General features: G+C 35.1%; 1 protein-coding gene across 1 annotated transcript; it reads left to right on the top strand.

The window, feature by feature from the left end:
* Nucleotides 1–628: 628 nt before the first annotated feature.
* Nucleotides 629–27,036, top strand: ESD (esterase D). The gene is made up of 10 exons (XM_011973601.1): nt 629–817; nt 4,482–4,529; nt 6,516–6,590; nt 10,771–10,859; nt 13,858–13,956; nt 15,444–15,568; nt 16,614–16,733; nt 18,202–18,300; nt 20,491–20,658; nt 26,789–27,036. Exons 3-10 carry the CDS (start codon nt 6,523–6,525, stop codon nt 26,867–26,869), a joined length of 849 nt encoding a protein of 282 aa, XP_011828991.1. The 5' UTR covers nt 629–817; nt 4,482–4,529; nt 6,516–6,522; the 3' UTR covers nt 26,870–27,036.
* Nucleotides 27,037–27,174: the final 138 nt, after the last annotated feature.

Raw genomic sequence — 27,174 nt, 5'->3', positions numbered from 1 at the left:
ATAGCACAGGTTGCAGGCCCTTGAGGCCAGCCCCAGCTATCAGATTGTGTATTTACAATGTCAGTCTAACCTTTGCTGAAAAATACTTAGCTCTGTTGTAGTCAGATTTAATTTCTCAAGAGGCAAAGTACACTCAACAGTTTGCTTAAATCAGAGAGACCAAAAGGAAAGATTTGCTGTAAATTATCAACTAGCAAATCTTAGTTCAACTTAATTTTTATTGAGGGAAGTGAGGGGTAAACCGGAAACTGATGGAGCTCCCGCTGTGTGTCAGCCACTGTAGATTTCAAAGGATTCTTGTTTATCTCCAGCTACCAAGTAGGTGACTTGGATAGTCTTGGGACAGAGGAGTTGGGAGAGTTGAAATTAGGCCCTAGTTTCTACATAAGTGACACGGAAACCCTCTGCACGAGTCAAGTGAAGCTAGACCTCAAGTTTATTAATGCCTCGGGTTCTTGCTGCTGGCTCTGGGAAGAGTCTGAGCACGCACAGCAGACTGGTCCCAGACATGGTGACAGGGACTAATCTTAAACGCCCCCCTCGTTGGTCCTAGTAACCACAAAGAGCGGAAACGGGGGCGAAGACAGGAGTTGGAGGGAACGCCCACGCGGAGGCTGCCGGGAAGTGCAAAGCGCAAAGGCGGCGGGGCCGTGGGGACCGAACTGGAGAAGGGCGGGTTCTCAGAGTTAAAATTGAGAGTGAGCGGGACCGGAGGGGCGGGGCATCATGTGGGCGGGGCTGAGGCGAGGCCCCGGCGGCCATCTTGAGCCCCGCCTTTTACTTCGGGCCGCTTCTTCTGGTCGTTCCGCCGCGGGAGGTAAGACTGGGTCCGGTTAGAGGCCTGGACATTGTCAGCCCTCCTGCGGCTGCAGCTGCGGCGGCGGCACGGCTGGGCCTGATCGGGGCGGACGCTGAGGCCTGCGGTGCAGATACCCACCGGCACGAGCGCAGAGACGGCGACCCTGGGCCCTGAGCGCCACCATCCATGACAGGAGGCCAGGGACCTTATCCCGTGACGCGAAGCCTTGCGCCTAATCCCTTTTTCTTCTCTGAGCCTCCAACCTAGTGTAACTCGGGGCGCTCGGGCGTGCCACATCCCGGGGGAAGCTCCCGTTTACCTACTGCCCGCTACATTTGTACAGCTTTTTCCTGTTCACAAAGACTTCCCTAGATCCGCAGCCACCGCGCGAACATGTGAAGTAGTTGTGTACGCATTTTAAGGAGGGAGCGGGCCTCAGCGCGTTCCTACCGCCCACCGGCGCCTGGTTCAGGGGAATGTGGACCTGCTGCTCTAGGCAGCGTCCACGTCGGGGCACGACTCAGTGGCGCGGTCAGGAGCACTCACCTCATGGTGCCGAGGGGAACCCGTGTCTTCGGAGTTTGGCGAAATCTGTTCGGGTCGTAAAATGCTCTCAGAGCGCTGTGGGGGACTGGAAGTCATTTCTGATGGGGTCATCAGGGAAATGGGATTGAGCGCACCTGGAAGGAGGGCATTCAGGTTGCAGGAAAAATAATAGCTCATGTTTGTGTGTGTGGTAGAAGCAGCGTTCTAAGCACTACGTGAATTAACTCATTCCCAGCGCAGCCCTATCAAATATGTATTACTGTATCCCCATTTTGCAGATGGGCAAATGAGGCATATAGATTAGCTTGTCCAGTGTCATGTAGTAATAAGTGGTGAAGTCAGACTTTGAACCTGGAGCGTCTGGCCCCAGAACCTGCTTTGAAACCATTGTACCGTGGCATTGAGTAAAGCCACGCGATAGCAACATCCAGGCCATCCCAGAATTATGCATAGTTGAGTTTAACTAACATAATAGGGAGTGAGACCAGAAAAATAATGTGGGACCAAATTATAGACCATATTTAGAGCCATTGGTGTTTGGCGTTTGTAGATGCCATATTTTTTAAAAAAAATTTTTCCCCAGAGTTTAATGGAAATCCTTACGTGGGCAAGCCATGTGAATTTTTATGAAGGAAAAGAGACCCAGCCTAGGCAACATGGCAAAACCTCCTCTACAAAAAATTACCCGGGCATGGTGGTGCCACCTGTGGTCCCAGCTACCCTGGAGGCTGAGGCAGGAGGATCACCTGAGCTCGGGGGCCGAGATGATTGCAGTGAGCTGAGATCAGGCCACTGCACTCCAATCTGGGCCACAGAGTTTGACCCTCTCTGGAAAAAACAAAAAAAGACTATGCTTACACACAGGTGGAATGTGACTAAAGTTTACATGGAGTTTTATTCATTCTTACATTTTTTCAGTGATCCTGCATGGTTTTAATTTTGACATTTTAATGGCATTAAACTTGAAGAAAAGTGTACAATTAACATGGTCTTCCATTTCAGTGACTTTCTGGTTCTCAGCTACTGGCCTAACAGCGAAGGGGATTAGCAGTCTCCACTTGCAGCAGCCAGAGGGTGGTCAGGCAGTTCTCATCTGCTAATTATTGTGAGCTGGCGAACTGTGTTTTCACATATGACTAATGGATACTCAACACTACTGAAATACACACTTAGGAATGGTTAAGATAGTAAATTTTATGTATGTGTTTTTATCACAGTTTTAAAAATACTAAATAAAAATGACTAACAATTCCATGTAGGCCATATTAGGCTGCAGATGAGCTGTTTGTAGGGATCTGTTGACCAGTAAATTAAGTGGATTAAAACCCTAGGCTTTCATGTAGGATTGATCCTAGTGGGATGTATTCGAAAGAAAGGAAGAGGCTAAGTTTAATTTCTTATATATAATTAGGATGATGGCAGTGGGAATTCAAAAAGAAGGTAACTTTGAGGCATCTCAAATGTGGATTAGGCAAGATAGGCATGAGTCTGGAAAAGGGAGGCAATGAAAAGAATGGTTTGAAGGTGAGACGTAGAAGCTTAATTTTAGGCGTGATAAGTTTTAATAGCTGGTCACATGTCTTGGTAGAAAGGTCCAGCAAGAAATTTCATTATGGGTACTAATGCTTGAGAAAGATTGGTTGCAGAGATGCAGATTTAGATTATTTCACCCAGAAAATGTAGTTGAAATTTAGGGAATGGGGTTTAGGGAAAGAGAGTGAAGAAAAGGGAGGTGGGAGGAGAGAGTGAAAGGGAAGAAGCCAGATCCTGAGTTTTCACTTAGAAGAGGGTTTGAACAGCACAATGGTGGTCAACAGCCAGTTATTGGAACTATAGTTTGTTGGTTTTGGGAACACTTGTCTAGGATGTTAAAGAGCCAGTGGACTAGGACACCCTGGAAATGAAGAAACATCGAAATCCAAGGAATCAGAGAATGGGAACGAAAAACACATGTAGAGATATATGGAAAACTTGAGACACAGGGAAGAAGGATAAAAATGGAACTCAGATTTCTGGAGGTGGATGACATTTAACTTCAATAAGTAAAGAGCCCTGTCTCTATCAGGAAAAAAAAAAAAGAAAGTATTCCAGTGTGGTGTGCACCTGTAATCCTAGCTGCTCAGGATACTGAGGTAGGAGATCACACTTGAAGGTTGGAGTTTAGGTTACACTGAGTCATGATTATGCAACTGTACTACAACCTGGGCCACACAGCTAAGACCCTGTGTCCAAAAAATAAAAATGAAAAATAAAGGGAAGAACAATAAGGTTTGGCCTTTAGGGGAATGGACGTATTATGCACTAAGAGACCCTTTCTTCTCCAAAGAATGTTGATGTTCACTAACATTTGGGAAAAACTGTGTAACTCCCACTGGCACTGTGAAATTGTTTTTCTGTTTTCGTTGTTGTTTGTTATTTGGGGGGGGAAGGAGGAAGGGTGTTGTTTGGTTTTTTGGCATTCCACCCTACTCTGTCACCCTATTTCTCCCACAAAATCTGTTCTAGAACCTAAATATATATTTGTTCTAGGGCCTAAATGAAACCTATCAGACAAGTGACATGATATATACTATGTGAGTTTCCATGTAAATTTTTCTTACTGAATATCAGTCCCTTAATCGTTCATAAGCCCAGTTTTCTTACACATCCTTTCCAGTCACCCTAGTAGTCCTTCAGTCCTCATCTCTTCCGTCCTTTTTTATGCCCATGTTACAAGTTTGACTTACAACTAAGCCAGATAGATCCATCTTCCTCTGCTTACCTAGCCCCAACTCTTATTTTCTTCACTCAGCAGTTGGCTACATCTCATCCTTCAAAATTACACTTGAAAACTTTGTTTACTGATTTAAATAGACAAAAAACTTTCATAGTACTTTTACTTCAACAGATGGTTTTGACCAAGTACCACCAAGCCTTATGGCAAAATAGGTATTAAGGTGGCCTGTGGCAAATAATTAGGTTATGGGAAATTAAGGTAATTAGATTAAGTGGTGATGTGGTATCCCATCAGGGTGTACAGTCACCTACCTCAAAAGAAGAAAATATCTATTGAGAATGCATGTGTATATATAAGCTCTATATAACCTTTGCTGTGAAAAGTGTATCCCATTTGTAAACCATTGGTTCTTTTTTTCAGAATCGTTTACCATTTGGTACAAGCAAAAAGCAATCAGCAGTTGGACAGGTAAACTTGTTTTATTGTTTATATGTTACTCTGAACATTGAATGAAAATACCACTAATAGCTTGTTTTAAAACATGCTATTTTTCACTTAGAAAAATTCTATTGAAAAATATAACCACCCATTATAACATATAAGATATTATAGTATATCACAGTATTTCATATCTAATTCTTAGTTTAAGTCATATTTCTTTTTAAGCCTGACATATTTTTTTGATTTGTAATTAAAGGTAGTTTCTAAACTGGGTGGGTAGAAAAAAATACTTTAAAAGCTTTGTTTTTTAAAAAATATTCTACCAACTTTTAAAAAGTGTTTTAACCTTGTTTCTTCTGGCCAAATGAAAAGCATTTGGTTTTGAATTTTAAGAGCAGAGAAAACTGACAACTTAAGGTTTATTAAAATAAATAAATAGCAAAGATATAGACTCCTATGTACCAGATACATGCTCAGTGTACCATCTTTTGCAAAGTGGATATAGTCCTTTCTAAGTTTAAGTAAATCTGGTTTCCTTGTGGAATAATGGAGCAAATAAATTTTATTTGTTAGTCTTATATGTATGTATTAATATATTAAAATTCGTGTGCATCTCTGTAAGTTCATTATTTGTGATAGGATTGTTAACAGTAGCTAAAGTTAATTTTCAGTAGCATCTCATGGGAGTTTATTATTTAAGAATTAATCTTTTATAGATTAAAAGCATAAAACTGAGCAAATGGTAATTTCTTTGTGTACAATTGTAATATCATAATTCTATAGAATCAGTTATCCTACAGTGTCTTTAAAAAAAAAAAAAAAGAGTATTTAAAGAACTTCTAGAGAGTCAGGACAGCATAGCGGTTAAGAGTAGGGCCTCTGATGTCAGACTTCCTGGGTTCAAATCCCAGTCTTCCAAATAAAACTATTTGGGTTTATTGAAGACATTAAAGATAAGATTGAAACTAATTTTTTAAAGTATTTTATAAAGACATTTCCCGAATTAGCTTTTTAAGATTATTGCTATATATCTTTGAATGAGTAATCCTAAAGCTCCAACTGACTGGCATGTAGTACTGCATTTCACTGAGAAGATCGCCAGAGTGGTAATACCTATTCCTGATATCTAAAGCTTTTTCTTCAATATGTAGGACTTACTGCCTTATATTTTAATACAGTGCTTCTAGGAATAGGAAGGGAATCTTTCTTTGAGAGGTACATGTCAGGATCAGTGTGGTTTCCCTTTGCTTAATAGGCATTTATGATAAAGATGAGTTTTCCAACTTTTTTCTTATATTTATCATTAAAAGCAATAAAATATGTCATTTTACATGTAAGTTTAAAATTATTTTTACATGAAAAATTTAAAAGATTTGTTGGACAGAAAAGAAGTTAACAGACATATATTACTGGTTTGTTTTAAAAGGAGAAATAAATGTTGATCTTAAAGTTTCATACCACTTTCTCTTAAAAATTTGTGGGATGAGTAATTGGATCTGGTTTAATATCTAGAAAAATGTGTATCACACCGTAAGTGTTCAGTAATGTTATATATTATTATTACCAAAATCATTATCACTTCATCTTTCTTCCATTTGAAAATCAACTATAATCAGTCATACCAATTCCTTGACTACTTTGTTGCAGTTGATAGGCAGACTGTTAACAATTTTTAACCTTCTAAACTAAGGTAATCAATTGGTAACTTAACTTATGTATTTTCTGCCTCTTTTAAAAAGAATTTGGGGCAGTCCACCACAACAAAAAAACTTGTTAATAAATTAGTAATGATATACCAAAGTATGAAAGCTTTTAAAAGTGAGTAACACGTGTAAATGCATGTATAAGAGTTAATCAGTTTCTTAATATTATTTACTGGAGAAAAATGTGAAAAAAATTCTAAGTAGAAAATAGTTGTATGTTCACATAATTTATCTGAAGGCAGTTAGTTTTATCTCAAGTTTTTCAGGAACTAATTCTCTGGAAATTAATGAGATTACTCTTTACTAATAGGAGAAGAATGGCATTGAAGCAGATTTCCAGCAACAAGTGCTTTGGGGGATTGCAGAAAGTTTTTGAACATGACAGGTAACTATTAAGAAGATATAATTTTAGATAACCTCTCATTCTGTTGGATTATTTTGTTCTATTTTAAAACAAATCTTTATCTAGATATCATAGTACCTCATTTTACTTTTAAACTTGCTTGCTCTCTTTCTGTGGTTATCAGTTTGACAATTTTACCAGACTTAATTAGCTGTGGATATGATTGTGTGAGGTAGAGCCTTAATAGAGAAGTATCTTCAAGCTTTGACTTGATGCTTTTCTGAAACTTTGTGAAAATGTTTATGTTGCCAGTAAAAATTCTGAAAACATTTTCTTTGAGGATTTCTAAGTGTAGGAAAAATACCTGGACTTTTTGAGGAAGATGGCACACTAAACACATGCATTTGCTTCTGCTGCCTCCAAAACTCTGACTAACATGGCATTAAGTAAAGAGATGAAGCACTCATACATGCATACATATACCTATAAAGGCATAAAGAAGCAGGAGACAGGAGCTAAGGATAACATTTTAGAAGCAGGAATACAAATAGAGAGGTAGTACCTGACAGTAAAACCTAGAAAGCTAAATTCTAAACATCAGCAAGAAAAAGCTTTGAAATGACACAATTTATATAAAGCCATAGTAATTGGAGGCACCAGGGACACCTGAAAATAAGGATACAAGTTGAGCTTAGAAAAAGGAAGATTAATGGAAAGTCTGTTTTTAAAAGGAGATAGATCTGAGAGTGTCCCAGTTTTATGCACTGCCTCTTCCTAACTCTGGAGAAAGATTGGAGGTATGTTCTCTAGAGACAGTAAACTGTTTGTATTGGGGAATATCAGACACAATTAGTGGGAGTTGTGATACTGCAAATAGATTAAGTAAAAGTTTGCACACTGAGTTTCTTCCACTAGCTTTCAAAATTTGGGGAGTTAGTCTTATATCCTTTAGAAGAATTTCCTTGTGGGGAGTTTGAGTAGCCCAAAGGAAGAGATTTCAAGATACTGAGATTTGCCAGCAAAGTAATCTAACCAGACCTTACAGTAAAGCAATGATTGACAACTCCACCTGTAGGCACAGTGCTTTCAACTAGATTTTTAGTGTTTCACTCTTAAATAGCAGTGGACAGCTAAACATCACTAGACATTTGTATAAAGTCTTTAATTTGATATTAACTGTTCTTCATATAAAAGGCATAAAAGATATTGACCTCTGACTTTATAGGATGCTATTAAAAATATTCAAGTACATGACCAGGTGTGGTGGCTCACGCCTATAATCCCAACACTTTGGGAGGCCGAGGCAGGCAGATCACCTGAGGTCAGGAATTCGAGACCAGCCTGGCCAACATGGTGAAACCCTGTCTCTACGGAAAAAAAAAAAAATACAAAAATTAGCCGGGCATGGTGATGCTCACCTGTAATCCCAGCTACTCAGGAGGCTGAGGCAGGAGAATTGCTTGAATCTGGGAGGCAAAGGTTGCAGTGAGCTGAGATGGCACCACTGCACTCCAGTCTGGGCGACAACAGCGAACCTCTGTCTCAAAAAAAAATAAAATAAATCCTCAAGTACAAAAAAGCCCAGATATTTAAATTTTGATAGTAGAAATGACAAAACTCAATAGAAGCGTTAGTTGAACATTCTAGAAAGTGAAATAAGATAAAAGCGATAAATCAGAAAGGACAAGAAAATTAGAGGACTAGTTCAAACCAACATTAAAAATTAGGAATTTTGGAAAATAGAACAGAAATAGAGGTATAGATATAAATAATAAAGAAATAATTCAAGAATTCCCAGAACTGAAGTTGCCAGATTTTAAAAGTTGTCTAGTACAGTGGATGAAAATAGATCTACACCAACAACATTGTAAAGTTTTAGAGCGTTGGGAACAAAGAAAATTCTCAAACATTGAGATAAAGAGAAAGTAGATTAAGAATCTTCAAAGGTTTAGGTCAGCTCAACGATATTACTAGAAACAAGAAGGCAGAGCAGCAGTGCTTTCAGGATTCTGAAGGCTAACTTCTGTGTCCAATCATATTGTCAGTTAAGTGAGAGTAGAATGAAGACGTTTTCATCAATGAAAGGTCTCAAAGTGTATTTCCTGTGCAATTTGGAAGCAACTGAATAATATGCTTCACCAAAATGAGGGACTAAAGCAAGAAAGCTGAAGACATAAGATCCAAGAAAACAGATCGGAAGAGAAAGAATTCCAGATGAGTGGGGCCATATTAAGGCAGCAACTAGAAAGCAGCAGGTCAAAAGTTGGAGATATGGTAGCCAGCAATTACATGCAGCCATTTACATCAAATTAGCTAATTAATAAAACTTCAGTCCCACTAGCCACATTTCAGGTGCTCAGTAGTCACATGACTAGAAGCTGTTGTACTGGACAATACATAAATAGAACATTTTTATTAATATCACTGTAGAAAGTTCTGTTTGGCAGTACTGGTCTGAAGAGATTTTTTTAATGTAGATGAAATTGATAGAACTGACTCTATTAGAGAGGAAATTTATGAAACCGATCAGGGTTGGGGGAGTTTGGTATTGAATTAGTAATACATATAGAGTGACCACACAAATCTCTGTGCATGAGATTGTATTCTTTTGGTAATTTTGGCATCTTAATGACATGATAGGGACAGAGGTTTCAGAAGATTACTTGATAATCCTGGTTTTTTTTTTTTTTTTTTTGCTTTTACGTAAGTGTTAATCATACCACTGTTGAACATACTTTAGACCTGATTTATTCCACAACTGCTTAAGAAAGGTCTTCTTTTAAAAATGTTATTGTAATAACAACACTTAAAATATACCCTCTTAACAAATTTTTAAGTGTGCAAGAAAGGTCTTAAGGCACCAACTATCCTGTAACAAGATTATGCTCTCTCTTGATTTTGCATATTGATAACATCCCTGCTTTGAATATGGATTTGATATGGTAATCTATGAAAGTAAATGTTTCAACTTCCGTAACAAAAGTTGAAAACCTAAAAACAGCTGTCAGAATTTTTTTGTGCCATCAGTCATCAACAAGAAAAGTTGCTTAGAATAATGTGGAAAAAGAAAATCACCAATATGCAGGGAATGGAAGGGAGCATACAGAAAACTTCTCATGATGGAGCCTTTGTGGGAGTCTATTCCTAACAAGGAAAGACAACCAGTAACAAAAAGGAGAGAATTACTAGCTCAATGAAAACAAAAAAAATTGAAAGAAAAAGGAAAGGAATTCTAATATAGTACATGGCTCATCTCTGAATAGCATTTATAACTTCTTAATATTGATTAACCAAAATTATATATGATAGGAAAGTGGCAGGAGAAATGTAGGGGCATGCAGAGAGCAAAGACAGGGAGGTGAAAGTTAAGTAAAATCCTTCTCTAATGGGAAGTCAATAGACAATAACTAAAAACTGAACAATCTAGAAGCAGTAATAAAGTCATGTTATTTAGATAGAGACATAAATACCAGAAAAATCAGCTAAAAGAGGTAAATTAATTATCTCTGGAATATGGCAAATGAGAAGGTTGGGGCAGGGAAAAACTAGTTTTTCATAACAAAGTTTGTGGAAGTATTTACTATTTACAGTCACAGTTTACTTTAAACTGTTTAGTACATATAACTTTGGTTAAAAAGATAGGTGTTTACTCTGAAGTAGTAAGAGTTTACTTCCATTTATATGATGTTTTAAATAAAGTCATGAGGGATCATTGTTGCATGAATTACTGTTTACTGGAAAAATGCCTGTGGTTTTCATCAAAATTATCTTTTCTAGATTGTGATAAAATATTAGTGATGAAAGAGGGAATTAAGGATGTGTTGCATTTTAGTGCACATGAACAAATATGTAAGATCTCAAGAATTCATTTTTTTATAAAAGATGATTTGTTATTTCATACATTTCTTTAGAAACAAACTATTTTTTAATAAGTGCCACAATGAATTACATTTATTTTTTCACTTATTTTGCCCAAAATGACAGTGCCATCCAAAGTATGGGCTCAGGTTGGTTTAGATCAGTATGCTCAATTGACCACATTCTTTCTTTAAGGGACAAGTATATTCCTTAAATGTTGGTGGAACCACTTATTTTGAACATTAAATAACTTATTTTGGACCTTTACTATATATCTTACTTTTTATATAGTACAAAATTATTTTGTTTCTGTGTTGATTAATGAGGAGCATTAATATTTTGTTGTTGTTTCTGTTAAAACTAGTGTTGAACTGAACTGCAAAATGAAATTTGCTGTCTACTTACCACCAAAGGCAGAAACTGAAAAGTGCCCTGCACTGTATTGGCTCTCGGGTAAGTATTATGCATTTGAGTTTTATAGAGTCGTTTCTATTTTCTTTTTAACTGGCTTATCTTACCCTTTTATTTTGACTTGGTAGACTTTTTGAGCCATTTATGCAAGACTTTAAGGGCCTGTTGTAGTCTACTCTGTTACTTTATCCTCAGAATAATTTCCAACCTACTGAATTACACTTATTTCACTTATTACACTTTTTCTAATAGACCAAGAAATTTAGCAGGTAATGTAAAGTTCTGTACTCAAATAGCAAGGGCTTAGACAACTTATTTACTTAATTTGTACCTACCCAAGCATTTCTGGAGTTTATAGAGACTTTACTAGTCCATTAGAACAATATTAGGTGAAATCAGGACACCAAGATACTCTAATTAGAAACCAGCTATTGTAAGAAGTCAAATAACTTCATACAGTGTTCTCTAAAATATTTTAATTGGACTCCATAGAGCTTCTCTGACAACCTGGAAAGTCACAAAAGAACCCTAAGGCTTCTCTTAATCAGTGTTTCCTATTAAATACTGTAGAATAGATTGTAAAGAGTAAGATTTTGATACCTGCAGTTTTGAAACCTCTATGCTAACTTTTCTTTCACAAGACGTTGGTACTTCATCTTTAGAAGCAAACATTATGAGGAGAGAATCCTAGCAACTAAATTGTGTCACAGAGTACTATTTTAATTTTGTTTCCTTCAAATTGGTTCCTGTAACTTTGATTTAACAAATCCTCCCTCATGTGTGTTTCATCAAGGACAAGTCCCAAATACCAATCTTTGAAAATGATAATAAATATTTCATCTTAGAGGGTAAAGATTAAGTACATCTCTGACTTTAACTCAAGAAAACATTTCTGTGATTGAAGAGCACTGATTTTGCTAGAAGAGCATTAGATATTGCCCAAAGCAAGAGCAACAAAATTAGTTATTTAATTGTCTTAGAAAACGTAATATTGTATAGCTAAAAATGATCTTAGAAATCATGTAATCCCTAGAAAGAAAATGAAGCCCAGAGAAGCTAAATATTGTCCAGGGTCACACAGTAATATGGAGTTGAACAAGTTTTCTGACTCACAGTCCAGAGCTGTATTTAGTTTTTTCTCCTGTTGTTTTTGCATTTTGTTTCTGATGAGGGCTACTATAGTCATATCTCTTGGCTAAATAATAACCAGATCAGAAGCACTGAGGCATTGTGTCATAGGTACTCTAATAATAGGGCTCTAAGTTCTAACTAAAATTGAATCTAGCAAGACATATCTGAGCTTTACAGGTATAAAATACAGAATTTTTGTTTGTTTACATCAAATGACAGGACAGTTTCCTTAGTGAGATGCTGAAGATAGACCTTGGAAATTAAGGCTTGATTTTCTGAGTAAAGGTAAGATTGCCTGACCAGTGCACATGAGAAATGGTGACGAAAGAATTTCAGAAAGTTTACTTCCCAGTAAGTCTAAGGAAAACAATGACAGAAAGATTACACAATTATTATATTGCTAAAATAAAGAAATTAGCTGAAATCAAAACAGCCAAACTGAAATCTTAAAAGATAGTTCGTGTGTAGTGATTTATATCTTTCTCAAGTGAAGGTGACCATTGAAACAGCCCTTTACTAGCTGTGTACCCAATAGAATTGAAAACATGTCCACACAAAAACTTGCACATGAATGTTCATAGCACACTAAAATAGCCAAAAAGTATAAACAAACCAAATCTCTCTCAACTGGTGAAATGATCAATAAAATCGATGGCTAGTTCATTCCTCACCATTCTCACATCATTATAGTATTAGATACCTATAGTAAAAGAATTAAGTCATCTCCTCTGTCTTATGACTGAAAAGCATGGAGCTAGGAAAAATAACAGAAACTTCTAAAAACTGAGGCTAAAACTCAATTTAAGGATGGCATATGGTCACCATTACTCTCTTTTTAGTTCAGTGAAGAATACAAAGATGATCAAGCTAAATTTTGTTGCTGAGAACTATCTGTATATAAAAAAAAATATTTGTATTATGAAGACCATCGTATTTGCTTATTTACTGTGAATATTTATGTTTTGGTGCAGGAATAGTGTGATGTTTAATTAGCATATTTGATAACACTTCACTGGGGTTGTTTTAATATTGGGCATATGCACCATATTGTCAATCTATAGTTTGAAAATTTCTGAATTCCCAAACACTGCTGGTCTGAAGGATTTTAGTAATTGAAACTTTAGTAAGTGGTTTATTTATTTTTTATTTATTTATTTATTTTGAGATGGAGTTTTGCTCTCTTGCCCAGGCTGGAGTGCAATGGCACAATCTCGGCTCACTGCAAGCTCCGCCTCCAGGTTGACTCCATTCTTCTGCCTCAGCTTCCCAAGTAGCTAGGACTACAGGTGCCCACCACCACGCCCAGCTAATTTTTTTGTATTTTTAGTAGAGATGGGGTTTCACTGTGTTAGCCAGGATGGTCTCGATCTCCTGATCTCATGATCCACCTACCTCAGCCTCCCAAAGTGCTGGGATTACAGGCGTGAGCCACCGTGCCCGGCCAATAAGTGATTTTAAAAGGACAGTTATGGGATCACTTAACCTAACACAGTTCTTAGGTTAATACTATTACAAATTTTGTAAAAAAGTGAATTTTAGTGTCTTACTCAAAATTATTTCTAAAGCAAAAAAATATTTTTAATGGTATCAAGTGAGCTTGTTTTCCTGTATTATAAAAAGTTTAAAGCTTATAAACCATTCACAATATAGCATGAGATAATTTATTTTTAATAATTTCAACTTTTATTTTAGATTAAGGGGGTACACGTGCAGGTTTGATATATGAGCGTATTGCGTGACATGGAGGTTTGGTGAATGAGTCCATCACCCAAGTAGTGAACATAGTACTTAATTGGTAGTTTTTCAGCCCTTGTCTGTCTCCCTCTCCCCCTGCTCTTATAGTCCCCAATGCTAATGGTACACATCTTTATGTCCATGTGTGCCCAATAACAATATTTTTTATCTTCAGGTTTAACTTGCACAGAACAAAATTTTATATCAAAATCTGGTTATCATCAAGCTGCTTCAGAACATGGTCTTGTTGTCATTGCTCCAGATACCAGCCCTCGTAAGTGTTTGTGGTCCAGATATCCTTTATAAAAATCTAAATCTTTAAGAGTGTTATAAGTGGTATGATACATACATTATACAATTCGTTTTATATTTTTGCTGTTATCTCTATTAACCTTTCAAGTGGCATCATGACTCCAAAATACCATGCTATACCTTTTCCTCATTGAGTTTTACTCATGACATGGCTCTTATGAAAGAGGGTAGTTTTGCTATTCCCATTGTACAGATTAAGATACTTCAAAGCAGAGACTGAGCAACTCAATTCGTATGTCATACTGGTACTACTGTCAAAATACTAATGTGTAATGCAGAGGAAATTATTTTTCTATTCCAGAGGTATAATGTCTTGTTGCATGATAATTACATCTTTTTTCATCTCTATTAACATCAGCCATACAGTTAAACAAGTATTAGTTTTGGTATAAATGATTTGAATATTTATATTAGAGAAATGAAAGTATCAAATATGTGAGAACTCAATGCATCAGACAGTTAAAACTTGTTTTATGACTCTAGAAGTTTCAGGAAATAGAATTTAAATGGCAGTAAAACTAGGGAAGTTATATGGCTGGCCTGGCAAGTACTATATTTCCTTTCACAGGCTGTATTATACAAAAACAAGGCGTATCTGGTTAGAAATATAATAACAGATTTAATTCAAAATAGCATCAAAAATATAAAATACCAAGGAATAAACTTGAAAAATAGAAAGATATATAAAAAGGAAACTGTAAAATTTTGTTATCATAAATGAAGACTTTAATAAATGGGAAAATGCTGTGTTTCTAGATGGATAAAATGAATCTTAAGACAAGGTCATGTCTTCAAATTACGTGTTACTGTAATTCAAAATCCCAATGGTTGATTTTAACCACATGCAAGTATATAAAATAAAATGTAACAAGTTAAAAAGAAACATAAGAAAATTCCAGTGGAGGTTGGATAGATAGGAAATGTGATGGAATGAGTCCATTAACAAAGCATATTAGAAAACATTTTCAGTTCAAGATAGTGAGTTGAACACAAGCATCTCCCTCCCCACTCCTTTGTAAAGAGAATTTTAAAAGTGCTGGTAGTGAGAGAGGGTCATCAGGGAAGGGATCACAACACATTTCTCAAAGATAAAAAGAAGGTATCAGTCCTTTTGACAGGTAAACCAGAATAAGGAAGCATACGTTCAGAGTACATAAGAAAGAAACTTCATCAACAAAGAAAGTTAGTTTGCCTTACCTTGGCAGCTGAATACTCCGGCTTGGAAGGTCATTTCTTACCTCATTGGCCAGAACGAGTCACATGGCCCCTTTCAAGAGCAAGAGGAGCAGGAAGTATAATCCTATCATGTACTCCAAAAGGCAGAGAGTTCACAACATTTGGTGAACAGTTCCCATGCAAATGGACTTGCAGATTGATCCAAAAGTGTGTTATTAAACATGGGCCATTACTACAGAGCAGATGAAACCACAAGATTGTTTCTTGTGATAGGTGGCTGCAATATTAAAGGAGAAGATGAGAGCTGGGACTTTGGCACTGGTGCTGGATTTTATGTTGATGCTACTGAAGATCTTTGGAAAACCAACTACAGAATGTACTCTTATGTCACGGAGGAGGTAATTTAATTTGTATTGTAATTATTAACTGATGACTGCCGAGAGTTTGATTTTGAACATAAAGTCCTTACAATCCTGAGGATTTTAAACTAGGGTATAAAAGTTATTAGTAAGAATTCCAAAGTTTACTAGTACTATAGTCCTACTTACTGCAATTTAAATTAACACTAAGTACAATTAAAGGATTTAATCATTATATATTGAGACCTGTTTATACTACCCAGAATAACCAAGAAAATGGTGTATGAAGAAAACCTTTAATTTGCCTGGCAGCTGGTTCATTTGGATGTATTTTATAGTGATAAGCCAAGGGTTAGTTAGAAAACATAAGTGGTAAAGCATTACTTCTATTAATAATATTTGTATGCTGTTTATGCATTTTCTAAATTTTATATGATCTTCATTGTTAATATGTATACCATAAAAACTTAGAAACGATAATGTAAGTTTTTAATTACCCATAATTCTGTTACGCCCCCAAAACACTTATGTTTTGATATATTCCAGACTGTTTCTATGACTAGTTTTCACATAATTCTAAACTTTTTTTATTTTGTTCTTTTTTAAAGTTATATCTAAAAATATTTTCCAGTGTTCTAATTTTAATAATGGCATAATATTCTGTCATATGCCATAATTTACTTTTTCCTCTTATAGGATATTTATGGTTTTGTATCTATTTTTACCCTAATAAATATGACTGCATTGATTATCTTTGTGAATATCTCCCTAAGGACTTTTCCTGAGAATATATTCCAAAAAGTGAAATTACTAAGTCAAAACTTAAGAACATTTTAAAGGTTCTTTCTGCTTCACCTTCCTAAAGTGTTTTCTAAGAAATCTGTACAATATATTTCCCAGAGATATATTAGTAACCATGGTCTACCTGAGGATTTAGTTTTGTTTTATTTTCATTGTTGCTAGTTCAAACCATTGTAAGATTATGATTTGGCAATATTGATTGTGTAATTATTTTATATAACTTTGAAAATGTCTGAACTTATTTTCTTTGATATCTTTTGTCACACTATTATATTTTTTCTAGCTTCCCCAACTCATAAATGCCAATTTTCCAGTGGATCCCCAAAGGATGTCTGTTTTTGGCCACTCCATGGGAGGCCATGGAGCTCTGATCTGTGCTTTGAAAAATCCTGGAAAATACAAAGTAAGGTTATCTAAACTTCTAGTGATAAATATTTCTCTTGAATATTAGGAACCTTCAAAGAGTAAAATTATAATATTGTTAGTGTTGGAACTAAACTTTCTAGTGTTGAGAACTTTGGGGTGTTTGATGGGTGGGTATTTAATTTGACCATAGAGTATAAGCTACAGAATCAGAAGCATAGGAATTCAGCAAGAGTGCCTTCTTTTTGGCCTGCTAAAAGTATTATAAAATGTAGCTTCTCCTTTAATTGTTTTTATTCCAACTGTAGTTTGGAACACACTTTTTTCCCCTAAAGGTTATTATTACTGATTAATGTTACAGTGGCAGGATCTATCATTTATATTCTTACCAGGAATATCTTTGTAAAGTTGACTTTGATTTTCTGAGGTAAATGATATGATTTGTAGAAGCTTAAGAATTCTGTTCTTAATGCCTCTAATGAAAATTGAAATGCAGCTTGATTAAAAAACATCACTCTCAGCCTTTCCCAGAGTCAAATTTGAATTAACTACCATATGTAGTTTGTCATACTGTGCAGAACAGCATGTTACAAGAGTTGAACAAGGAACTGTTAGAGCAACTAGCATCTTAAAATTTCTTCTGCCTTTAAATTTGCAGGGCTATTCATGCCCTTAAGATTGGTTTAATTCATTTCCTCCTCTTAGGAAGAACTTCTTGATTATTTTAGGTGTGCTACTGAGAAATGAAAATGTTTCTCATAGCAGTTTCTTGCTGTGGCATCAAATATTTTGTTTTTGGTACGTTTTATTATGAAGTTTTACTAATTCATGGCATGACAGTGGACTTTCTAAGTAAGCATTTTTATTTCCATTTTTTAAGGCAGTCTATTTATCATGTCTGAGGTAGAAAAGCAAACTTAGTTGATTTTTTTGTCCTTTAAAAAAGCTAGTAGATACCACTAAACATTTACATTGATGAGTACTCTGAAGTTGAGAGATCCCATCTCTGCATCTCATCCAGTGAAAAAGAACATTGTATAGAACACAGAGGTGTATTAAAAATTCTGTCATATTGAAAGGCATTGCTCACTGCTTTGTTGATACTGTTTAAGAGAAATCGTGTGTCAGATTTAGTAACATGTTCACTAAGGTAAGCATCAACTGTTTTATATTACTATAGATTAATTTTCAGTGCTAAAAAAGCAGAAACACTGAACATAGACTTCTGTTTGTATCTTAATTAAATTACAATGTATTGTTTTGCATTATTTTAGCAACTATATTTATTAGCTCTCTTAATAGAATACACAAAAGATGTATTATGGAAAGGCCTGCAATCTAAGCCAGCAATATATCAAAAGGAAAATTGTTCACAGGGTTTTCGTGGCAAGTCAGAATTTTTAAGCAAGTTGCAAGTAAAGTCTATATTTTTAAGTAAGTTGCAAATATCTATTCATATTTAATTTAGCAAAATATAACTTGTTTTTAAATTTCTTTTGTTTCTGAAGTCTGTGTCAGCATTTGCTCCAATTTGCAACCCTGTACTCTGTCCCTGGGGCAAAAAAGCCTTTAGTGGATATTTGGGAACAGATCAAAGTAAATGGAAGGTAGGTACTGAATGACTATCTTAATACTCATTAAGTTTCAAGTTTGTTTAAAAGGCTGGACATATCACAGACGTTATATTCCTTCCCTGCTCAAGTTAGGGCTCTAGAGCTGAGACAACTTAGCAAAAGATATATGTATGTATATATATATGTCAACAAAAAACCCTACTTTCTAATTGTATTGAATCATGGCAGATATTCTGGGGCTACATTTTTTTTCTACTAATGGTTAATTTATATTTTTATTTCTCAATTAACATAACTTCTAAATTAACATAACCAAAAAAATACCACATATTACAGGTTGAGCATCCCTAATCTAAAAATTCAAAATGCTACAATGAGTATTTCCTTGGAGCATGAGCTTTAAGCATCATGTAGATACTCAAAACGTTTCAGATTTTGGAGCATTTCTGATTTCGGATTTTTGGATTAGGGATGTTCAACCTGTGTTACTAAATTTGGACTTGCCTCTTACTAATTTTATGCTCAGTTGTGTAATAGAAGCAAAGAAGCCTGGCTTTTTAAATTACTTTGTGTATTTTTTTTTCAAAATTCAGCATTTCAGATCTCAATTTTAAATTCCAGACATAAGAGTCTTTAAAAATAGATACTTTGTTATGTCATTTATGTGAACATTCCTACAGCAAGATTACTTTTTCAAGCATGCAAACAGGTGCTTTCAAGTGGAAATAAAAATGACCCTTTTACCTGAGAACCATTTTACTCTTATGCAGAAATGGGCCATTTACAAATTCCACCAAGAGTTTGAATACTTTGCAAATGAACTCATCATCATGTGCATTGTTAATAAGCAGAAAATACTGGAATGGATAAAAAAATACAACTTGTTTGTCTTAAAGTATTTAAAGTATAGTTCTGTGTTCAGGGTTCATTCCTACATGAACCCTTATTTTATTTAAGGATGATTACTGAAATTCTAACAAATTTTATTTAAGGATGATTACTGAAATTCTAACTAAATAAAGGGTTTATCCTTTAGTAACTAGATTACAGTTTTGTTTAGGCTTGAATTTTTATTACATTTGAAGAATGCTAGAAATGATTTAGGATTAGGTTCTTTGAGAAATGACATTGTATATACATCAGTGTTTTGAGTCTTCATCAGGTACAAAGTCTATGCTAAGTTCTGAGCTGTTTTGTCACGAAAATGGTGACCCTTTCACATCCACCAGGGGCTTATGGTCTAACAGAAGAACTGGGTAAAAGACCAACTAACTGGAGGGAGAAGGTGAGAGGTAGAGGTACAGGTGACCTAAAAAGGAATCTAGATAATGTACTTTTCTCCAAGTGACAGTACATTTTACTGTCTTAATTATGTTGTGTTTAAGGTATTATTGAATTTATGATTGAAATCAGGAAACCATGTAGAATTATGAAATCATAGAATTTAGAACAAGTCAGACCCCACTCTTTTAAGATGAAAGGAAATAGAGTCTTCAAAAGCAGGATACTTAGAAGACAAATCTTTTCATGGTCATTTGTCTTGGTCAATGTATAAAAGTTGTGGTTAATGAATATATATGAATAATTAAGAATATTTCAAGGTGGATGATAAAACATAAAATTGTAACTAGTGGCAGCTCCTCAGATAATAAATTTGAGATGACGTTGATATGATTCAGATTATTCATACCAGGTCTTTCCGAAAGCTTATGTAGATAGCAGAGGTTTGGTGAAAAGAAGGCTGAATGTATTTATGTCTGGAATTAGAGCCATAAAGAAGAGACATTTAAAAAAAAAAAGATTATCTGAAATAGAGAATATTTGGAAAAAGATCATGGAGTTAGAAGAAGCTTCTAATTTCCAATTTGTGGAAGGAGTTATGAAGAAAAAAATCATGTTCTTACTGGAGTCAAGAGGAGATTAAGAATATTAAAGGTTTAGAAGGAAAAAGGCCATTTTGTGAAGAATGCCTGAGGTATGGGATTCTTGCCACTAGTCTAGGACTGCTTGAAAATAGGGAAGAGACTATTATTAGAAAATAGAATTCCAAAGACCTTGTAAATAAAAGCCTGGCAAGTCAGGTTTTGAACCAACTTAAAAGCATATTTCTGATTTAATCGGCCTAAGAGCTTAAATAACTTTAAATTTCTGTTTGATACTAGTATAGTATTTCATGAAGAATATCTTTGAATTTATTTTTCAATGTTACTTCTCTTTTTACAGGCATATGATGCTACCTATCTTGTGAAATCCTATCCAGGATCTCAGCTGGACATACTAATTGATCAAGGAAAAGATGACCAGTTTCTTTTAGATGGACAGTTACTCCCTGATAACTTCATAGCTGCCTGTACAGAAAAGAAAATCCCCGTTGTTTTTCGATTACAAGAGGCAAGTATTAGGAAACTTTAGCTTGATCTAGATAATGTAACTATGAAAAATTACGATTCTGTGGTATTTTCTTAACTTTATTTTAGAATATAAAATGCTACTTCTAGTAAATTTTTAATTATATTCAGACACTTGAAGTGAAAGCCTGCCTATAAAATTAATTATATCTAACACTAAATTTGATAGAAATAGGAAAGCTTTTGGCAGTGAAAAATATTGTTTTCCATCAAACCAGTAAATAACAAGATGTTTAATGCTTGAATGATGATTAATCTTCAACATTAGCGCATACATCTTTCTTTACACAGATACCTTTGCTGCAGTAGTAGTAAAGGACAAACATCTACCCCTATTACTCCTTATTTTAGTCTACATTACTACATATTTTAGTCTCAGAAGTTAAGTATTATTTATCACACATGTGCTTTATATTATTTGACTTGCATACTAATCTATACGTTGTGCTACTTGATATTTCTAGTTGTTTAAGAATAATTGCTGAATCCCAATGGGCTTGCAAGTTTTTTTTAACTAAAATATTTTTGATCGTCCACTACTCACCTAATTCTATATTTGCTACTATAGTCCTAATTAAGGAAATTCTGCTTTTATTTTTAAGAAAAATTCATAAGCTTCAGAATATAATTTAAAATATTTTAGAGTGAAAAATGAGCACTGAAAATTATACATGATCATGATTTTTAAATAAAATTTTATTCATGTTTAAGGATAATGTGTCAGGCACATTGATCTAAAATATAATTATGATGGTAAATGTTCAAATAAATCTAGATCACTGTGTAATGTGGTACATTACAGTTTGTAAAATGCTTTCACAGCATTAACTCATTGTTAATTCTTACACCACCAAATGAGATATCATTTCTTTCCTGTCCATATGTTTTACAAATGAGGAGACAGGCCCAGAGAAGTAACCTGCTTGTCTAAAGTCACATAGCTAGTAAAGTGGTGGAACCAGGACTGGAACTAAGGCTATTTGACTGCAAATACTGTCCTCCTGTCATTTGTCAAGCCATTTTCAGGCAGCATGATGTGCTCCTGAGGAGCAAAGGAATGGAACTAGAGCTAGCACAAGGAGAAATTGTGCATCTGGGCAGTCTTCCTGTTTACAGAGATATTTTGCACATGTGAAATAAATAAATATATATATATATATATATATATATATATATAGTGTGAGAAAATGTCAAAAACTAATACATTATATATACCTTGTTGTCTCTTAGTGTCCATCCTTGAGTAATAGAACTTTGTTTCAGATTTATTTGAACATTTACCATCACAATTAAATTTTAGGTCAACAACCAGCCTTGAGAAATCCAAATACGAATTTGACTATAAATATAGTAATACGTTTAACTGCAGTAACTATAGCTCTAAGTGCATACCAAACCATGTTTTTTCCAAATGACCTTAATTTCTTGGCAGTACCCGTGTTGGATACCTAATTTGCTTCCCCAAAGACTGTGCCCAAAATTTCTGTTGTTTCTACAATGTTTCTGCTTGCCAACAAAGTCTGAAAATCTCTCAAGTTTGTTATAAAAACAGCAGAGTTAGAACATGATGACATTCTTGGAGGGAAAAATAAGTCAACTTATTTGTTTCTAAAATGCCTGTATCCCAAGCAACTAGAACACATAGTTGGCTATACTTAATGAGTAGTTAAGACGAACCATTCAATTCTTCTAAAAAGTAAGAAAGTATTCAAAGCACCAGAGTCACAATCTTGAATTCAGGTGCAGTTTGCTATTCACTTTACTTCCAGCATGATCAGGTTAAGAGTGAACTACACAGCTTGAAGCAGATTTCCTTTAGATTCGTTGTAATTGAATCAACAACTGAATGAACATGCCTAAGTAGTGGCTCCAGAGAGTCTACTTTCAGATTTTCTCACCAGCTTTGACCCAAGATTACCTTGGGTCCGAGAGTTTTATCACCTACTTTATCATTTGATTACAAGTATTGTATAACTGTATTTTCTTGTGGGATAGAAGCTGTGAAAAATAAGCTGAAAATAATAGGGGATATATATAAATAAATGATCTGAGAAGAAAGAAAGTAATTACAATCATGCACATGATTTACCCAATTTCATTCCTTTACCTCTTTTTAATGGTGTTAAATGCCCACAAATTACATTTATACTCTGTCGAATGTCAAAAAAAAATTTTAGAGGGAGGGGTTAGTGCATTGGGGATGCTATTTGGTTATTATTATTGGGGATACTTATTTGGGGATAACTTATTTGGTTGTTGGAATTATTTCTCTAGTTCCATTCCTTTGCTCCTCAGGAGCACATCATGCTGCCTGAAAATGGCTTGATAAATGACAGCAGGACAGTATTTGCAGTTAAATAGCCTTAGTTCCAGTCCTGGTTCCACACTTGCTAGCTATGTGACCATAGATACTTATTTGGCTGTTTATATAATTTTTTCTTTTTCGATTTTGGCTTCAGGCAATCTAAATTTAAAAAAAAAATACTAGATAACAGAATTCTGATATCTAGTGTACAAAGATCAAATCTTAGTCTGAAAAAGAAGGGCCTAGTATGTCTTATCTTTAGTTACTGGAGTTACACTATGAAGAAGTTTCCAGAAACAGTATTCTCTTTTTGTGAAATAGAAGGAGAGGCTATACTACCTCCTTAAGGCTCAGGACCTTTTTGAAGATTGAGAGGCTATTTTAGCCTCTGCGTCGGCCTGTTGGAGAAGAGTAAGAACATGGCAGAGAATCCCAGAAATGTAGAGATCTCTCATTCATCTCTGTATCCAATGCTTATTTAGCATAGTTATCTAGCACAGAGACTCTCAATACTTGTTAAATGAATACAGTGCAAAGTCTTCCTCCTTATACACTGAAAAGATTTAATAACCTGGGGATTCTTATCCAAGCTTTTCTAATTGGGTCTGGAAAATATATAAGAAAACACTGCCTGTTAGGATAAACATCCATCATAGCTGCTGGAGCAGTGCTTCCTTTTTGAGAGTTGAGTGAAGAATGAAAGAATGAAATGTGTTCATTTATTTTTATACTCCAGGAGTCAGAGTTTTGCTACCAAGGATTTTCCATTTAAAGTGTGAGGTAGAGGAGAAAAGGCCCCTTCAAGTGTCACTAAACATAGGCATTTGCACAAGCTGCTTAACATATCATACCAACTCATTCGTCAAAGAATTTAATTAAAGAAGCCATCCCCATTTAATAAGACTGATAAACAGAATCCCTAGTCAGGGATGATACAGTTAGCTCAAATTGTATAACTTCAGCAGGATACCAATAGTTCAAATGTGTTCTATTGCCTTTTTGTTGATATTTTTAAAAATTCTTGAGCCCTCAATGGCAGGCATCTTCTTCTTTCTCATATAGGTGAATCTTTATCATTATGGAGCTTATGGTCATTTGTTTTGGATTTTAGATGTCTTGTCTTGCAATATATTCCTGGGTTTACCTTGGGACTTCTCTAATAATAATGATGGCTATTCATATGTGTCCGATGGCTCTTAACACACAAGAAACTAAGGATAAAAATGTGGCATACTCAGTTACATTGGAACTTGGTCACACATGTCTTATGTCTTTTGAGGTATCTGTTTCCCTGCATCTGTACCCATTTTCTATCAGATCCATCTTTTGATCTGTGAAAAATGGCAGATAATACTTCGTACATTTTACGGGTTTTGTGACCTAAAACTCCAGGCCTGTTTAACTTCTTAACAATTCAAGAATTATATGGATGGAAAATGCTTTTCTTTACATTTCTTTTTTATATAGGAAACTGTAATTTAGCTCTAAATTTAACTAGCCAGCTGGGACTAGTCTAATCATTGAGAGACATGACACCAAGTAATTACGAGGCTCAGCTTTAATTTTGACAACATTCCTGTCACATTTACTTCCATGATAGAAGACAGATTGCTTTAGAAGACTTAAGTTACCTTGATCTTACACTAGAACTTTTTATTAACTGCTGTTCCCAAGATAAACATTTAATACCTCTCTGGAAGGGAGAGATTGAGAACATTTACTGATTCATCAAAACCTTGAGGATTTGCCTTGTTCTCTGAAGCATCAGTGATATTTTTATTAGCTCTATTTTTATTTCTTAGGTGCTTAGAAAAATTCCCATTTTTTCCCATCAGTGACCATTCACTAGTTCAAAACTGGGAAAAAAAAAAAAAATCTTTGTTAGACTTTCATTTCTTTCAGTATATTCAACCTTGTATTTTAATTGTAGATAGAGATAAATTATCTGGTGTTTGATACCCTTAGAAAGTTCTTCCCACCTGGAGTGTAAATTAGTTTAACCATTGTAGAAGATAGTGTGGTGATTCCTCAGACCTGGAGGCAGAAATGCCATTTGACCCAGCAATCCTATTACTAGGAATCTACCCAAAGGAATATAAATCATTCTGTTATACAGATACATGCACACATATGTTCACTGCAGTACTATTCAATACTATTCGATAGCAAAGACATGGAATCAACCCAAACACCCATCAATGATAGACTGGATAAAGAAAATGTGGTACATATACACCATGGAATACTATGCGGCCATAAAAAGGAATGAGATCATGTCCTTTGCAGGGACATGGATAGAGTTGGAAGCCATTATCCTCAACAAACTCATGCAGGAATAGAAAACCAAATACCAGGCCGGGCATGGTGGCTCACGCCTATAATCCCAGCACTTTGGGAGGCTGAGGTAGGCAGATCACGGAATCAGAAGATCGAGACCATCCTGGCTAAGATGGTGAAACCCCGTCTCTACTAAAAATACAAAAAAAAATTAGCTGGGCATGGTGGCATACACCTGTAGTCCCAGCTACTCAGGAGGCTGAGGCAGCAGAATCATTTAAACCCGGGATGTGGAGGTTGCAGTGAGCCAAGATCATGCACTCCAGCAAGACTCTATCTCAAAAAAAAAAAAACAAACAAACACTAGATGCCCTCACTTACAAGCGGGAGCTGAATGATGAGAACACATGGATATATGTAGGGCAACAACACACACTGGGGCCTGCCAAAGGGCGGTGGGAGTTGGGGAGAGCATCAGGAAGAATAGCTAATAGATGCTCAGCTTAATACCTAGGTGATGGCTTGATCTGAGCAGCAAACCACCATGGCACACATTTACTTATGTAACTGCATATCCAGCACATGTACCCCTGAACTTAAAAGTTGAACAACAGCAACAAAAAAAAAGTGAAAATTCTAACCACCTTAATACTTTATTATTTTTTTTTTTTGGAAGACTATTTTTTATCTTATACTCAGAACAGGTGTCAGAGTCACCAGAAAGGGATTATGTCTCCATTTACCTACAACAATGGTTTTAAATGACTGGATAGATAGAAATCTCTTTCAACTTAACTGCTTAGCACATTACATTTTTCTCAATTTCATGTAGTTTTCTAAAGGTTTACTGACTTTTTACCTAATTTGATATATTGCTAAGGGATGTCAGCACTTAATGAATTATTCCTTTCTCCTCAAATAAAGATATGACATGCATTTACTGTGTAGGAGGAATTCTTAACATGATTTATGATGGCTGATGTTTGACTTCCCAACAATGATAGAACATTTGGGCATTTTTGTGTTCTTTTTCTATATTGTTTGTGTGCTTATTTTGTATTTTAATAGTCACTGACTTATTGATGTGCTGCATTTGTGAATTGAAATGTCTTGCCCATGTTTCTAAGGTCTCTAAATCCTGATTCTTTTCATCTTGGTTGATATGATAGTGTCTACTCTACATATTTAATGTACTCTACAGTGTTGATATGACATGTCTACTCTGCATATTTAATTAATGTGTTACTTCCTCTCTTTACATATTAATGGCAGCATTTAGAAGTTAGGCTATGTTTAGAAGCTAGGCAGAGTGTTTAGTTTTCCTTCATATTTTTGCTGCTCTTTTAATGTACAGTGAAAATGTTAAAGTACAAATATGATAACCTTAATTTAATTTTAAACCTTCCTCATACTTCCTTAATGTTATGACTATTTGTAAGCAAATTAAATGATCTTAGAGATATATTTAATGTTCCTAATATTGATGTTTCTGAATGGTAGATAAATGTCTTATCATCTCTTTGTCTTCTAGGGTTATGATCATAGCTACTACTTCATTGCAACCTTTATTACTGACCACATCAGACATCATGCTAAATACCTGAATGCATAAAAAACTCCAAATAAGAGAATCTCTTCAGGATTATAAAAGCAAAATGCAACTGTATTGCTGAGCAAAAAAAAAAAAAAAAAAAAAAAGTTCAAAATCATTGGATTTTGTAATGCTAAAAGGGCTTTATTCTATAGTTGAATCTCCTCTGAATAAAGATATAAAACCTACTTCTGATGTTAAAAGTTATTTTACAAGTGTTCACATAGGAAATCTTTAATGCTCTATAGCTTTGTCAGTGTCGTTTGGAAATTCTTGTATTAATCCCAGGTCATAGAATATGAATGTAATCCTATTTGAAGTATAGA

This window comes from Mandrillus leucophaeus, unplaced genomic scaffold (genome assembly GCF_000951045.1).
Source record: "Mandrillus leucophaeus isolate KB7577 unplaced genomic scaffold, Mleu.le_1.0 Scaffold1002, whole genome shotgun sequence".
Taxonomy (NCBI): domain Eukaryota; kingdom Metazoa; phylum Chordata; class Mammalia; order Primates; family Cercopithecidae; genus Mandrillus; species Mandrillus leucophaeus.
This window is presented reverse-complemented; position numbering and strand designations above follow the sequence as displayed.

Coding starts and splice junctions, on each gene's coding strand:
- ESD (XM_011973601.1), top strand. CDS start 6,523: ATGGCATTGAAGCAGATTTCCAGCAACAAGTGCTTTGGGGGATTGCAG. Junction 6,591..10,770: donor AAAGTTTTTGAACATGACAG/GTAACTATTAAG, acceptor TGTTAAAACTAG/TGTTGAACTGAACTGCAAAA. Junction 13,957..15,443: donor TGCTCCAGATACCAGCCCTC/GTAAGTGTTTGT, acceptor TTCTTGTGATAG/GTGGCTGCAATATTAAAGGA.